The sequence below is a fragment of the Canis lupus genome, chromosome 30 (genome assembly GCF_011100685.1).
Source record: "Canis lupus familiaris isolate Mischka breed German Shepherd chromosome 30, alternate assembly UU_Cfam_GSD_1.0, whole genome shotgun sequence".
Taxonomy (NCBI): Eukaryota; Metazoa; Chordata; class Mammalia; order Carnivora; family Canidae; genus Canis; species Canis lupus.
In genome coordinates this window covers 11,752,349-11,766,513 of record NC_049251.1, presented here as the reverse complement: position 1 = coordinate 11,766,513, position 14,165 = coordinate 11,752,349, and the positions used below count along the sequence as shown (strand labels likewise).

The following is a 14,165-nucleotide window of genomic DNA, read 5'->3' as shown; positions in this document are numbered from 1 at the left end:
GTGCTTGTCAGCTGGGTCTTACAGGCTCACCCAGTGAGAAGCCAAAGGACTAGAACAAAGGTGACAGGAACGTTCACCCACTGTCTGTGCCTGGTTGATTAGGGCCATGGGGCAGCGATCCATGAGGCCCCTCCCATTCCCACTAAGAGACCTAAAGCTCTGCCGTGTATTCAGGGTCTTACACCCTGCCCTCACCACAAATCACCTACCTATAGGAAAAAATGTAACAACCATGTAAGGGAAAAACTGTTTTATAGGAGATAACTGTTTCCACACAATCTGCTATGCCTATTCCCACTGAACAGAAGGTCCTAGTCTCCCTACGGTGACGTCCTCTTCTTTAATGAAGAGATTAAGTTCTGTAGACTCACTCATTTTCAAAGCTTGGGCTAGGGTTAGGACAGGCTTTGGCCACCCGAATAGCACCTTATAGTACACAGAGTAACCTAACTCTAGGTTAGGTCAAATGAGGAACAACTCTTTCTGGTCCAGAAAGACATTTTATGTCAAAAACTCTGGGACAGGGACGCGTGGGTGGCTCAGTAGTTGACTGTCTGCCTTTAGCTCAGGTCGTGATTCTGGGGTCCTGGGATCAAGTCCCACACCAGGCTCCCTTCAGGGAGTCTGCTTCTCCCTCTGCCTATGTCTCTGCCTCTCTCTGTGGGTCTCTCATGAATAAATAAATAAAGGCTTCAAAAAGAAAGACTCTGGGACAAGTCAGCAGTCTGATATGGTAACTCTTCTGATTCTATCACTATTTATTTCATGTAGCAGTCAAGTTGAATCTATCTAGTCATGCCATGGGTAACAGACTGGGTTGACAGCCTAACAAAATGATAGTTTTTAATTGGAGGCAAAGTAATAAACAGGAGGAAAAGAGGGTAAGCAAGCAATGCACAGGTGTCTTCAGGATAAGTAATAAGAAACAATAAAACGTAAGTTGAGCATCCCAAGGACCTACCATTTGGGCCTGGTTCTGGGATAGGATAGTTCTCCTAAAGGAAATAAAATAGAAAAACCAGTTAGCATGCATAATGACTTTCTCTTATGAACATTTTCAATTTGCTTAGTCAACATGGACTCTCACTCAAGTACTTCTTAGAATTAACACAGGGTCAGACCATATTGCAGCTGAGTGGATGCCTGAGGGGCCACACTAAATCGTGCTGCCCCTAATTCCTTTTTTTTATATATATTTTATTCAAGTTCGATATGCCAACATATAGCATAACACCCAGTGCTCATCCTGTCAAGTGCCCCCCTCAGTGCCCGTCACCCAGTCACCCCAACCCCAGCCCTGCCCCGAATTCCTGACTTCACCATCTCCCACCCACTGGTGCAATTTGCCCTGGACTGATAAAGTGTACTAAATGCTCCCCTAGGCAGAAAGGGATGTTTGGACGGCCTTCCATATCAGATCCTTCCCTCCTCAAAAAACACATTCTTAAGATACAGATTTGTTTGGTCTGGGAAGCTCTTACAGGGTGAAGGGTGAAGGTATCTGGTAGTTGCATGTGAAGGCTTTGACCTCTAGACAAGTTGGAGAAAGTGTATGCAGTTTCTCTCTCCTTTACATCAGCACATGGATCAGTGCTTGGTCCCCTCTTCTGAAACCTCCCATGTGGAATTTTAGAGGCCCTTTGGGAACACATAGCATTTGGCCACTCTCCAGGTTCAAAAAGCAATATGAGCTATTCTGGCATTCACAGCTATTATTATCATTAACCAACTTTCCTTTCCATTACCAACAAGCTAGGACATTCATGGTGACAAGAAGGAAGGATGGTGAGTGGCCAAAGTCAAGGGTTCATTTTATGAAATCTTTGAAGGCAGCCAAAAGAGGAAGGAATGTGAAATGTTCACTGTACCAACTATGTGCCAGACAATGTTCTGGCTTTACACACATCATGGCACATGGCCCATGGTTTGCAGATGAGAAACCCGAAGCTGGGAAATTAAATAACTTGGTCAAAGTCTTACCGCCAGAGTGGATGAACCAGTACTAAACCTGATTCCCCAGCCTGTCTCACTGCATCCCACTACACCTCAAGGGTGGAATATGCCCTTTCTCCTTTCAGGGTGATGCAAGGAGTAGTCAGAAAGGTGGAGAGAAGGTTGGGGCAGGGCCCCTGCAGAGCACGCTGCTGGGGCACTGCCCAAAGCTGGTCCCCTTCAGAAAGCCTTCCCCAGATGCTTTCTTTCTTTTTTTTCTTTTCTCTTTTTATTTTTTTTAAATTTAAATTCAATTTGCCAACATATAGTGGCAAATTGAATTTGCCATTCCTCATCCCATCAAGTGTCCTTCTTAGTGCCTGTCACCCAGTTACCCCATCTCCCCACCTACCTCCCCTTCTGTAACCCTTTGTTTCCCAGAATTAGGAGTCTCTTATGGTTTGTCTCCCTCTCTAATTTTTCCCACTCAGTTCCCCTCCTTGTAATCCCTTTCACTATTTCTTATATTCCATGTATGAGTGAAACCATATGATCGTCCTTCTCCAATTGACTTATTTCACTCTGCATAATACCCTCCAGTTCCAGCCACATAGAAGCCCAGATGCTTTCATAGGTTAGCAATGAATGACCCCTGGGCTATTTTGCTATCAAAATAACCCTGAAGCCAAAGACAATGCCTTCGATCTCTCCAGTCACCAGGCACAGTGCACTGCCTCAAACATGGGGGAGCATGTACTTGTTACCTAACCACTCTCCATAATAGACAGCGAAAGAAGGTTTGCAGTTCTCGCTCATCTCAGATTACCAGCCTTTCTGTTCAAGTAGCTTGAAGAGAATCAGTGCTAATGCTGATTAGCTAAAACTAACTTCCTCCTACCAGGTCCTGTGCTAAATGCTGTACACGCATCACCTTGGTTCATCCTCACAACAACCCTACATAGTACCTTCTCTTATGATCCCATTTTCCATAAGATGAAACTGGAGAACAGGGAGATTTAGTGATCTGCCCATGGTAGTACTAAGGTAAAACTGGTAGAGCTATATATATCCAAAGCAGACTGATGTGGGGAAAAGGTGCTCAGTCAGTTTTTCAGCTCTTAATAATTTAAACTGGCTACATGTGAAAGGAAGGAAGGAAAGAAGGGGGGGGAGGAGGGAATCCATCTAAAAATGAGCAACTCCTGATAGCCAACTATCACCAAAACCTCCCCAGTAAAGCTACCAGTAGGCAACTTCTCAAGCAGCAAGAAGTAATTTATTCTTCATTATCCCTGCCTTCAACCAGGTCAGCCCTGAATACCCCATTTAGGGGCAGAGAGGGGTAAGAATCAAGCTCAAAGCAACAGCTGGGCACACCAAGGAGGCCCTGGGTCACTGGAGAGGACTACAGTAAAGATTTGCTGGAGGTGAGAGCCGACCAGCTTTGGCCCTGCCACCAAGGAAAGCTGCAGTCACCTTTCTAGACACTAGAGGGTGCTGTGTGGATAGCCTGGTCTTCCCTTTGGAGCAGGTGGCACATGTAGAACTTCAATACCTTTTCCTCTCCGTTCTCTTTCTTGCTTACTCTAACCACCCTGACAACTCAGCTTGGCTCCTGACTCCCCTCTCTGCAGAAGACATGCCGCAGAAGCAGAAGACCGTGTTAAGATGAGCCCTTAAGTCTACAAATGTTATCCTAAGCATGGCTGTGGAGCTCTTATTTTAAAAGGTTATCCCAGCACAGTTACTAAAAAAACCTTGCTTTTCATTTGTGATTCCTCCAAATGACGTTAGTCCAAATCCTCTGTTTCCTTAATCTCCTTTTCTGTCTCAGATTTCGGTGACGATATTCTTTCATCCATCCTACTTCTCATCTATCAGTTTCTTAGCTCCTCCGAGATCCCCAGCTTTCATTTTTATCCCCACTGCCCTTTCATCTCCTAAGTTTTGTTATCAGGCATCTTCAAGGTTTCCTGAACAGGATTTCTTATCTCTGTGAGTGACAGTAACAAAGGGATAAAGGAGAGTGGAGTTAACTGTTCTTTTCTGTAGTTATGTCACTTTTCCGGCATTTTTCATTTCAAGTCAGAAATACGTCACATACATATCCTCCCTTCTATCCCTTCCAACTCCCCCTCCTCCCCACAAAATCAGGGAAATACTTCAGGTAAAACTCTGTGGGGGCATGGAATCATTCCTGGTGCCTCTTGCATCCTAAATGTTATCTTGTATTTCCTAAATATATTTTGTCAAATCAGCCTAAATGTTTGTTTCCTAAGTATATCCTCCTGTCCTCCCCCCCCCCCCACCTTCTTCTATGGCCACCTGTGCAGCAATGGCCTCAACATGAGGAGAAATCAAGGGAAAATGCCTTTACCCTCCTATAGATGACCCAAGGGGAGCAGGGGTGAAGAACTCAGTTTGCAACTGCCTGTCTGTGTGCAAACCCAGGCTCCCCTCCACCCATTGCATGGCCTGGGTGGGGGGGGGGGGTAGTTACATAAGCTCCTTGCTCTTGCAATTTCCTCCTCTGTATAATAAGGATAACCATAAGATACAGTGCCCAACTCATAGTAAATAACTGAGCTCTTATTACAAAAGAAATTGAAGCAAAATTCTATTTCTTATCATTAACTCACAGTATGGTAGAACCTGCTCTGGACAGCCTTGTCCTTCTTTTGAAAAAGGTATTTTTTATTTTTTAAAGATTTTGTTTATTCATGAGATACACAGAGAGGCAGAGACACAACACAGGCAGAGGGAGAATCAGGCTCTGTGCAGGGAGCCCGATGTGGGACTCGATCCCAGGATTCCAGAATCACGCCCTGAGCCGAAGGCAGATGCTCAACCACTAAGCCATGCAAGTGCCCCCTGAAAAGGGTACTTTTAAAAATTGTTTTTGGACAAGTTATTTCCCTTGTTGTCATGTCAATATTAAGAAAACTGGCCTCCTCCTTACAAGGCTGGGATTTGGGAGAAAGGGAAATGGGATTCTGCAGTTTTAAGCCCAACTCTACTGGTTGTGGGCAAGTGTGTAAAGCCAAGCTTTATGCCTTAGAGTGAGGGCTTTGGGAGCAGCCTTACCCCAGGTCCCCCAAGCCCACCACGGCCTACTTCCCCATCAGGTCTCCTGATGACAGCTGGCTGCCCTCTATATGTAAGAAGAACAGAGCAAGAGACCTTATTTTGCTTTCCTTCCTCAGTTTTCCTCCTCCCTGGAGCATGTTTCAAACAAGGGAGGAAAATCCAAAGGTTTCCTGATGGGCCATTTTGTCATAAAAGGCTCTGTTGTAGCTGCATTAGCCCTGGCCAAGTTGGGGTCAAAGTAGAGGGTCAAATACTCCCTCCAAAGCCCACTGAACCACTCTCCAGCCTGAGCTCTCAGGGTTCCAACCCCCCACCTTCTGCTAACAGTCTTTCTAAAATACAAATCCATTTCCAGCGCCCCATGGCCCTGTAAAGTCCTAACCCCTCCATGATGCAGCCAGTGCTCTCTGCAAGCCTCCAGCAACTCCTAGCACACCGCTGCTCACTCACCTCCCCGCTGCTCACTCACCTCCCCAGAACCACTTCCCCAGGGGCTGATCCTTCTTCAGGAGGTGGGAAGTGAAGGGGAGGAGATGGGGGGGAGGGGTGACTTGCTAATTGTCCTGGGAACTCAGGGAAATATAGGTTTGGATGTGTTGGAATTGCAGTGTCTGGGGACATCCAGGTGGGGCTGTCCCACAGGTGGCTGTACTCCTGGGACTGGCACTCGGCATAGGTCAGGGATAGAGGCCTGTGAACAAGTGAGAAACAAGCACACAGTGAATCAATCACCTCCTCTAAAAAGCCTTCCTTGTCCTCACAGGTCTGGGAAGGTGGGCAATCCTCTCCATTGAGCCTCCCCAGCTTGTAGAGCTGGATCCATACAGGATGGTTAAAGGACTGTAATTCTCAACTGGGACAAATCAGTAAATTTTTTTTTCATTTTTTTAAAAGATTTTATTTATTTATTCATGACAGACACAGAGAGGCAGAGACACAGGCAGAGGGAGAAGCAGGCTCCATGCAGGGAGCCTGATGTGGGACTTGATCCCGGGTCTCCAGGATCACACCCTGGGCCAAAGGCAGCACTAAACCACTGGGCCACCGGGGCTGCCCAATCAGTAAATTTTTAAAAAATTAATTTCCTCCTAATTCAAAATGTACAAATATAACTATATAATTATACCTATCAGATGGACTTTAAGCAAAAATATGAAGTCTCTCAGCTTTGCTGGATGCACTAGTGTGTTACTAACATTGATTAAATGCTGTGTTCAGGTCTAGGAAATGAAACATTTACATTTTAAAAAATGATTTAGCTAAACATCACTTCATAAAATCTGGACCTATTCCTTCCTCAGTGTAAATCCGATTTTGAGAAAATTGCCAGCTTTAACAGCCACACCAGAAGACTTATCAAGTGGATGTCATTACAGTAGGAGAGTACATATTTCTCCTCCTCCCTAATTTCTGTCATGCAATTTTAAAAGAGAAATTTTGGGGCACCTGGGTGGCACAGTCAGTTAAGCGTCTGCCTTCAGCTCAGGTCATGATCCCAGAGTCCTGGTCCAGGGATGGAACCTCATGGGGCCCCCTGCTCAGTGGGGAGTCTGCTTCTAACTCTCCACCCTGCTTGAGCTCTCTCTCAAATAAATAAGTAAAATCTTTAAAATAAATACATAAATAAAAGAGCAATTTCTCCCATACTCTTAGTTATTCCCTTCAGAATAGGGGTATTTCACTACATTTCTTAGTAGTACTAGGACTTATTACATAAAACGTTAAGATCCTATTTGTGGTATTATTAACTGTTCCTGCTACTTTTAGTGGAAAAAATTAAGCTTTGTGGCTCTAGGCCTCCTGCAGACAAAGGCACTGTCCTTGCGTAGCAGTTGGCAGAAATAGCTGGATTTGATTTCCTGTTGTTCATCTGGTTCGGGTCTTGTTTTATTACTGAAATATAATTAAGATAAAGGAAGAGGTATTTCTTTGAGCTATTTGCTACTACCTGATTTTCTCTTTTTCAGAAGGAGCTTTATATTGTATTGTCAGTGTCTCTGACTGATAAATCTAGTTCAGGTGTTAACGGGTTAAGTAGCCTGCACTTCTTCATTCTGGTATAATCTCTAGGTTTAATCCAGCTGCTACTTAAAACCTATCAGGGCCCTTTAATTTGGTGGTAGAGATGCAGCTAGCTGGGTCTAGCAGCTATGGCAAAAGTAACCTGGGAAAGAGACTTGATGCTCAGGACCACTTGAGTTGCCAGTGTTGATGCTTCCTCATTAAATAATCCCCTCATCCTTATCCCAAAATCTTAACAGTAAAGTACATATGCAAGGAGGGGATATCTTCAATGTGTTACATTAAACAGAACTATTTTACTTTAAAAACTATTAAAGATTCAAAGCAATTTTTTTGACCTAGGGTATAACACGTCTCCTCAAAGGGCAAAAACTCAAGAAATATCTTCGTGGGGCCTGATTAATGTTTAAGCTTGATGCTGACACATTTTCTCTGCTCTTTAAAATTTAACATCAACTCATCAACCCTTTTTTTTTTTTTTAAGATTTATTTATTCATGAGAGACACAGACTGAGAGAGAGAGGCAGAGACAAAGGCAGAGGGAGTAGCAGGCTCCTCACAGGGAGCCTGATGTGGGACTTGATCCTCCATCCTGGGATCAGGACCTGAGCCAAACAAAGGCAGGCCCCCAACCACTGAGCCACCCAGGAGTCCCATCAACCCATCATTCTAAAATGCCTATTTTCCCTTTAACTTGGTCTTTCCTTAGGGGGAGCAGAATTTGCCATCCCCAAATATATCTCTTTGGCAAAAGAATTATTTTAGGCAGATCATTTTTAACAAACAGCAGATTTAGGAAAAGCTCTGAAAACTGAGAACTTACTTTATGAAAGAGATATTTACATTTACAAGGAAAATCTTTTGTAAGGGTGTCTCCCTCTCCCTATCAGGAAAAAAGAGATTGATCCAATCTCTCTCACCAGGAGAGAAGGCACAGATTTAAATTTGAGCAACAACCTTTTATTTTCTGTGCTTTTCCCGAAAACCTCCCTAACTGGCTTCCCCCATTCCAAGATCTTTTGTTTTTAGGTGGAAATGGAATTTAAGGTGGTAGCTTTGGCCATCTCATGAAATTACTGTTTTTTCTTTTTTAAAGATTTTATTTATTTATTCATGAGAGACACAGACAGAGAGGGAGAGACACAGGCAGAAGGAGAAGCAGGCTCCATGCAGGAAGCCTGATGCAGGACTCCATCCCAGGACCTTGGGATCATAACCTGATCCAAAGGCAGCCACTCAAACCACTGAGCCACCCCAGTGCCCTGAAATTACTATTTTCATCATTACCTCCCATATATACAGGAGGTACACATTATTAAACTTGTATAGTCTTGTTAATCTGCTTCTTATTACAAGGGATCTCAGCCAAGAACCTAGAAGCACAGGGAGAAAATTATTTTTCCTCCCCTACATCATAAAACAAAAATCTGACTATATCCCATCTGGAATCCAGTGGTCCGCCTCCGGGAAGTGGGGGCTGGGTTGCTCCTTTCTTCTCCCTGGCCACATGCGGGTGCCTGAAATCTGGCAGAGCTTGCAGGAGTACTGGCAGATGAAATGCACTCAATGTGGTCGATGGACTACTACTGATGTATGATGCAATATGTATAGAAAAAAACAGATTAGGAGCATTTAGCAATATTTAAAGCATCTTGACTTTGCTGCAACACCAAAACGCAGCAACACAAACATATCGGCTTGTGGTTGAAAATAAATAAAATTGCCATTTGTTTCACCAAGCATAGTGTGTGAAACACTAATTAAAGTACATGGCACATGCCCAAATTTGGTAGGCACTCACCACATTAATTCTCTTTGTTCCCCTCTACCTTTCAAGTGAAACCTAGAGCATTAAAAACAAACAAACAAACAAACAAACAAACAAAAAACCCACAAAGTCTCCCCTCAGCCCTCCTCCGCAAAGCAGCTTCTGTGCAGAAAAACTCACTTGACTTTTATATCCCAACTTCATGAACTCAAGAGAGAATTCATTTCCCAATCAAAAGGAACTTCTGGATTTCTCAAGACTGAACTAAGAGGCACAAAGTAATTAAACTGGCAAATACAGATAAATACAAGATTATTGCCCAGGCCTACATTTATTATAATTTGGTTATGAATTGTCCACAGAGGGGTACCTGGGTGGTTCAGTAGGTTAAGCATCTGACTCCGTATTTCGGCTCAAGTTGTGATCTCAGGGTCATGGTGATGAGGGAGCAGAAGCTGAGGACAAAGCACAAGGTGACACCCCATAACCTACACCCCCCCCACTCCTGTGACATTCCTCCAGGAAACTTACAACTATCTTAATGTTAATGCTTTGCTGGGGTGTGTGTGTGGGAGGGAACAACCTTGGCTTAACAAAAACAAGGCCTCCTGTACCCAGAAAGTCTTCTTTAGCAATATCAAAGTCCTTCTGGACACCTCCCTTTTTCCTTACCCCTAACTCTCAAGCATATATAATCAGCCATTCCTCACAACCTCAGTGCAGCAGCTCTTTCTGCCCACGGGTCCTGTCCCATGCTTTAATAAGATCACCCTTTTTACACCAAAGATGCCTGAGAATTCTTTCTTGGCCATGGGCTCCCGACCTCACCTAAATTCCAAAACTACATCAGTAAAGATCAAGCCCTGCATAGGGCTACATGCTCAGGGGATAGTCTGCTTCTCTCTCTCTGCCCCTCACCCTGCTCAAGTGTGTGCTTTCTCTCCAATAAATAAATTTTTTAAAGATTGCCCACATAACACACACACAAAAAATGCTCATGTATTTGAAGGTCTTGATTTTTCTCTTTTTATGCTAAGATTTTTTTATTACTATTTTTAAGGTCTTTTTAAGTAATCTGTATACCCAATGGGGGGCTTTTAACTCAGGGTCCCAAGATCATGAGTCCCGTCTTCTTCCCAATGAGCCAGCCAGCCAGGCACCCCTAAACTGAGATGGTGTAAATGTCTGATTCTCCATAGGCCCTAGCCTTAGCGTATGTCATTAGCTGTGCAAGGCCTGTTACAGGCACCATCCCATTGTAAGGGCCAAGGGCAGTCTGCCCTGATTATTTTAATCCGAAGGCAATCAAGGTCCTGCGGATTCAGGAGACACTTTTACCCCTCCCTTAACAACAAAGAATAATGGAAATTAGAGGGGCTTGACCACAGATAAATTTTATCTGAGTAATCTAGTTATACGTCAGGGCAAACATTTGTTTACCAAATATACCAAATATTTACTCTTTGATCTTCCTGTGAATTGCATTCATTCCCTTTGAAGTCCCAAACCCCAGCCCCTTTCTCCTCAATTCAGAATCCCATATATACCTCATTTTGCCTGTCTTTGGCCATTTCCATGTATTTGTAGATTCTTTGTACATATTACCTATTAAATTTGATTTTCTCCTGCTAATCTGTCTCATGTCAATTTGATTCTTGGTCCAGTTAGAACCTTTGACAGGACATGAAATTCTTGTTCCTTGATACCATCTAGTCTTCACACAACCCAGAGGTGAGAATTACTGTCATCCCCATCACACAGATGGGAAATTGAAGCAGAAAGTAATTTGGCGACTCACAAAACTATGAACAGCAGAGCTGGCACTAAACTGCACTCTGGGCCTCAACCTGGCTCGTGACTTTATTACTGTTTCCATTTAAAGAGAACTTCAGCCAGCTGCACTTTGAGCTGACACTTTTTGCTGACAAGCAGTTTGCCTCTTTACGCATCAGTTTGGCTGCCTTGCCCCTTGCTCCTTTCCCTATTTAAAATAGGGAGGGAAAAGTAAAAGCTCTGTTTCCCCCCTCAAATTTTTGTTTTCCTCATTATAAAAAATAAACCACCAGTCAGTGTGTCTCTGTGCGTTTGTGTGTGCACACATATACTCTCTCTGATTTACCACTCAACTTAGAAATGCCCAGAGTGAAGACACCATGCAGACCTGAATCCCCAGGCCAGGGAGCACTGGAGCTGCCAGGGCTCTTCCCTTGCTGTGGCGAGGAGATCACTAGCTACATAGTAGGCAAGGAATTTAATTTTTCCTTCCCTGCAGCCCCAGCAATCAAGGAAGAAGAGGGAATCCTGCCTTCTCCGTAAGGCAGAAAGAAGCGAGGTCTTAAGTTTCCTTTCTTGGCAGGTGGAAGATGCCAGGAGTTTGAAGAGGTTCAGGTCAAATTTCTGCCACAAACCACTGCCATGGATGCTGGCTGGTCCCTGGGCTTACCCGAAGTGGGATAGCAGCACTAGAAAGGGTTGAACCCTTGGCTTCCTGCTTCAGAACCCTTCCAAATCCTGCTTCAGATTTTAGAAATGGGCCTTTCACCAGATAACTCCCTTCCCATGAGTTCCTGAGGCACAACCATTGGTTGTGCCTGACCCTGGTTGGCCAAAATGGCCACAGCCGGCTATCTATGTCCAGGAAATCTTGGGTTTCATTCTGGTTCTCCCACAGAAAGGAGAACTGGTGTTCCTTTGGAAAGCCTTTCGGGTTGCTTCCTGGTGCCCTAGTAGTACCACCCACCCCCAATCCCAAACCACTTACCTATTTGCCTTACAGAAGGGGTGGAAGGACAGAGATACTCTATGGAAGTCAGGGGGCTCTCTGTCGAGGTGCTGAGGGTCCTTCTCTGTAGGGAGTGGTGAGGGGCCAGAAGGGTCTGTGCTGAGGTTATCTCTGAGGCAGCCTAGTCATCCCTGGTCACCCTTCTGACAGCTTTCTGCCCCTTTCCCTGAGTGCGGGGCTCTCTCCAAGGTAATGTCCTCCACCTGCTGCCTTCTCAGTCTACACGTCCCACTCAGCCTAGGCAGGCTTATCCTTCTACAATTTTCCACTACAGTGAAACTTTGGGAAGGACAATACTTTGTTGAGCAGGACAGTGCTGTAAACCTAATGAAGTCTGCCCCTCAGCTGTTGTGACAACCCGGGCCCCCTTACACATTCCCAAATGCCTCATGGGGTGGGAGTGCAAAACTGCTCAGTAAAGAAGCAGATGACTCCTGAATTTACAGCTCCAGTTGCTATATCCCAGATCCTTAGAACCACGATAATTTCTCAAAGACTCCTCGATGTTGTGTTCCAGAGACATCTTAAACTCAGACCTGATCTCATCATTTTAATGTATTCTCTTCTGTCTAGTAAATGATCCCATCACCTCTTACTCTCAAACAGACCTGAGGCCCTCATGAATCCATCCTGAATCCTTTCAGTGTACCAATGCCACAACCACAGGCAACATTCTCTAGCCCATCATATTTTCTAAAGCCTTTAGGATACACCCACCTCAATTCCTCCCTAATTCAGAGAGCAAAGCTGATCAAATTCTATGGCAAAGCGATAAAATCAATCTTTAAAAAAATTTTTTTTCATAAAATCAATTTTAAGGTGAGCTTCCCACTCCCTCCAATCTTCAAGGCTCTAGAGAGCGGTGATAAAAATAGAGGTCACCTGGAAGAGCAGTAGGAGAGCATGAGTTTAGGAGTTAAGGCAAAGCAGATCCTGGGGTTGCAATTCTAGTCCTGCTACTTATTAGATCCATGACTGAAAGCAGGCCCTCTGCAGCAGAAGCAGATCCTATCCACTTCCCCAGCCTCACCAAACTCCACACTATTTGCAGGGCCAGTAAACAGGACCCGTAATCTTGTACTTCATATATCTTTGCACTTGTTCTTACATTTGCCTGAATGACTCCTACTTATCCTTCAAGAACCAGGTCAAGGAGCATTCACCTCCTCTAGGCCTCCTTCCTAGGTCAAGCACACACACCCTCACCCAACCATCCCCTAAGGTCTTTACTCAGTGCAGCATCCAAAACCCTCACACTGTCTGATCGTTAACTTTATCTTGTCTGTCTCCCTAGAGCAGCTTGAGGGTAGGGGCTACATCTTCCTCTTCTCTTTTGGGACCCCAGCCCTCCACCCAGCGCTTGGCATATGGCAGTCACCCTCTCATCTAATAAATGTGGAATGAAGGATGGAGTTGGAGGTCACTCTGTAAGCTGCGTAGAGCTGTATTACTTTGCCTTCCTTACAATACCATCTGGTGTTGGGAGTAATAAGCACTAACAGCATCACTTTAATTTGGGACCTTGGGTGAGGCTCCACAGAGTGGAGAGAGCACTAGAATGGGAGCCTGAACCCGAGTTCTCATCTGGGCTCTGTTAACTAAACAAGCCTGTCACCCTGGGGATGGCACTTTCTTAACTAAGGAAATGGGAGAGTTGGCTCAGGGAAGGAGCTCATGGTCAGGGATCCACAAAACTCTAGGGAGTTAATGGAGGGACTTAAAGGAACTCCACAAAAATCTCTGAAATTGCTGCCAAACTCCGTCTATCTGCATTCTCTGGGGAAAGAGACCCTAGATTCTCATATAATCAAGAATCGCTAATCTGGATAATCTGCTGAGTCTCTCCTATCTAGATCTTCCTGTATCTTCTCTTTGAGGAGGAAGGAGGTGCCAGGGAGCAGTTGAGATGGCTGGCGCCCACCCCACACACCCACTGCTATCCCAGGCCCATCTGAGATGGACTTTGTCAAGGGACCCCTGACACCACCACAGGGCTGACCCTGTAGCTCCCTGACTTTGGCCACCTAAGCCAGAGAGCAAACATAAAGGTATGGTGCCAAAGAGACATACACAAAATGTTCTTAAAGATAACAGGAGCCGGATCAAAGATGGCGGGAAAATGAACTAAGCGTGGACTAAGGGTGGCAAGGAGAAAAGAAGCTTTGGAGATATGGACACTATCCAGATCCTGAAGTCTGGCACAGGCGCAGGAACACCAGGGGTCCTGGAGACAGAGGCCTGTGCTGGAAGTTCAAGAGGCAGGCACTAGCATTTTCTGAGTAGCCAGTAAGTCCTGGGTACTCTTGTGATCACAATAATCCTGCAAAGGAGGTTTTACCAGGCCAAGGCAAGACCGATTAAATATGAGTTCCACAGCTTTGCCCTCCTTTCTGCCTTGCACTGTCTTCCCAGAGTTCAGGGCACGTCCTACATCAGGTAGCCTCCTGGTATCTCTTGAAAAGCGCAACGAAAGAGGCAAGACTACGAATCTGCAGCCGGCAAAGCAGGGAGAAGGCTTCGATCAGTTTGCAACCCTCCTGGCCTCTGGCCACGTGCCGGCCACGGGGCTGGATT

The 14,165-nt window shown here is 45.0% G+C and overlaps 1 protein-coding gene across 1 annotated transcript in view; it reads right to left on the bottom strand.

Moving 5' to 3' along the window:
• Positions 1 to 14,165, bottom strand: part of SORD (sorbitol dehydrogenase) — a 34,225-nt gene that overhangs the window by 19,607 nt on the left and 453 nt on the right. The window contains exon 2 of the mRNA XM_038580295.1: positions 962 to 995. Coding sequence (XP_038436223.1) covers positions 962 to 995 — 34 coding nt within the window. The remainder of the gene's footprint in view (positions 1 to 961; positions 996 to 14,165) is intronic.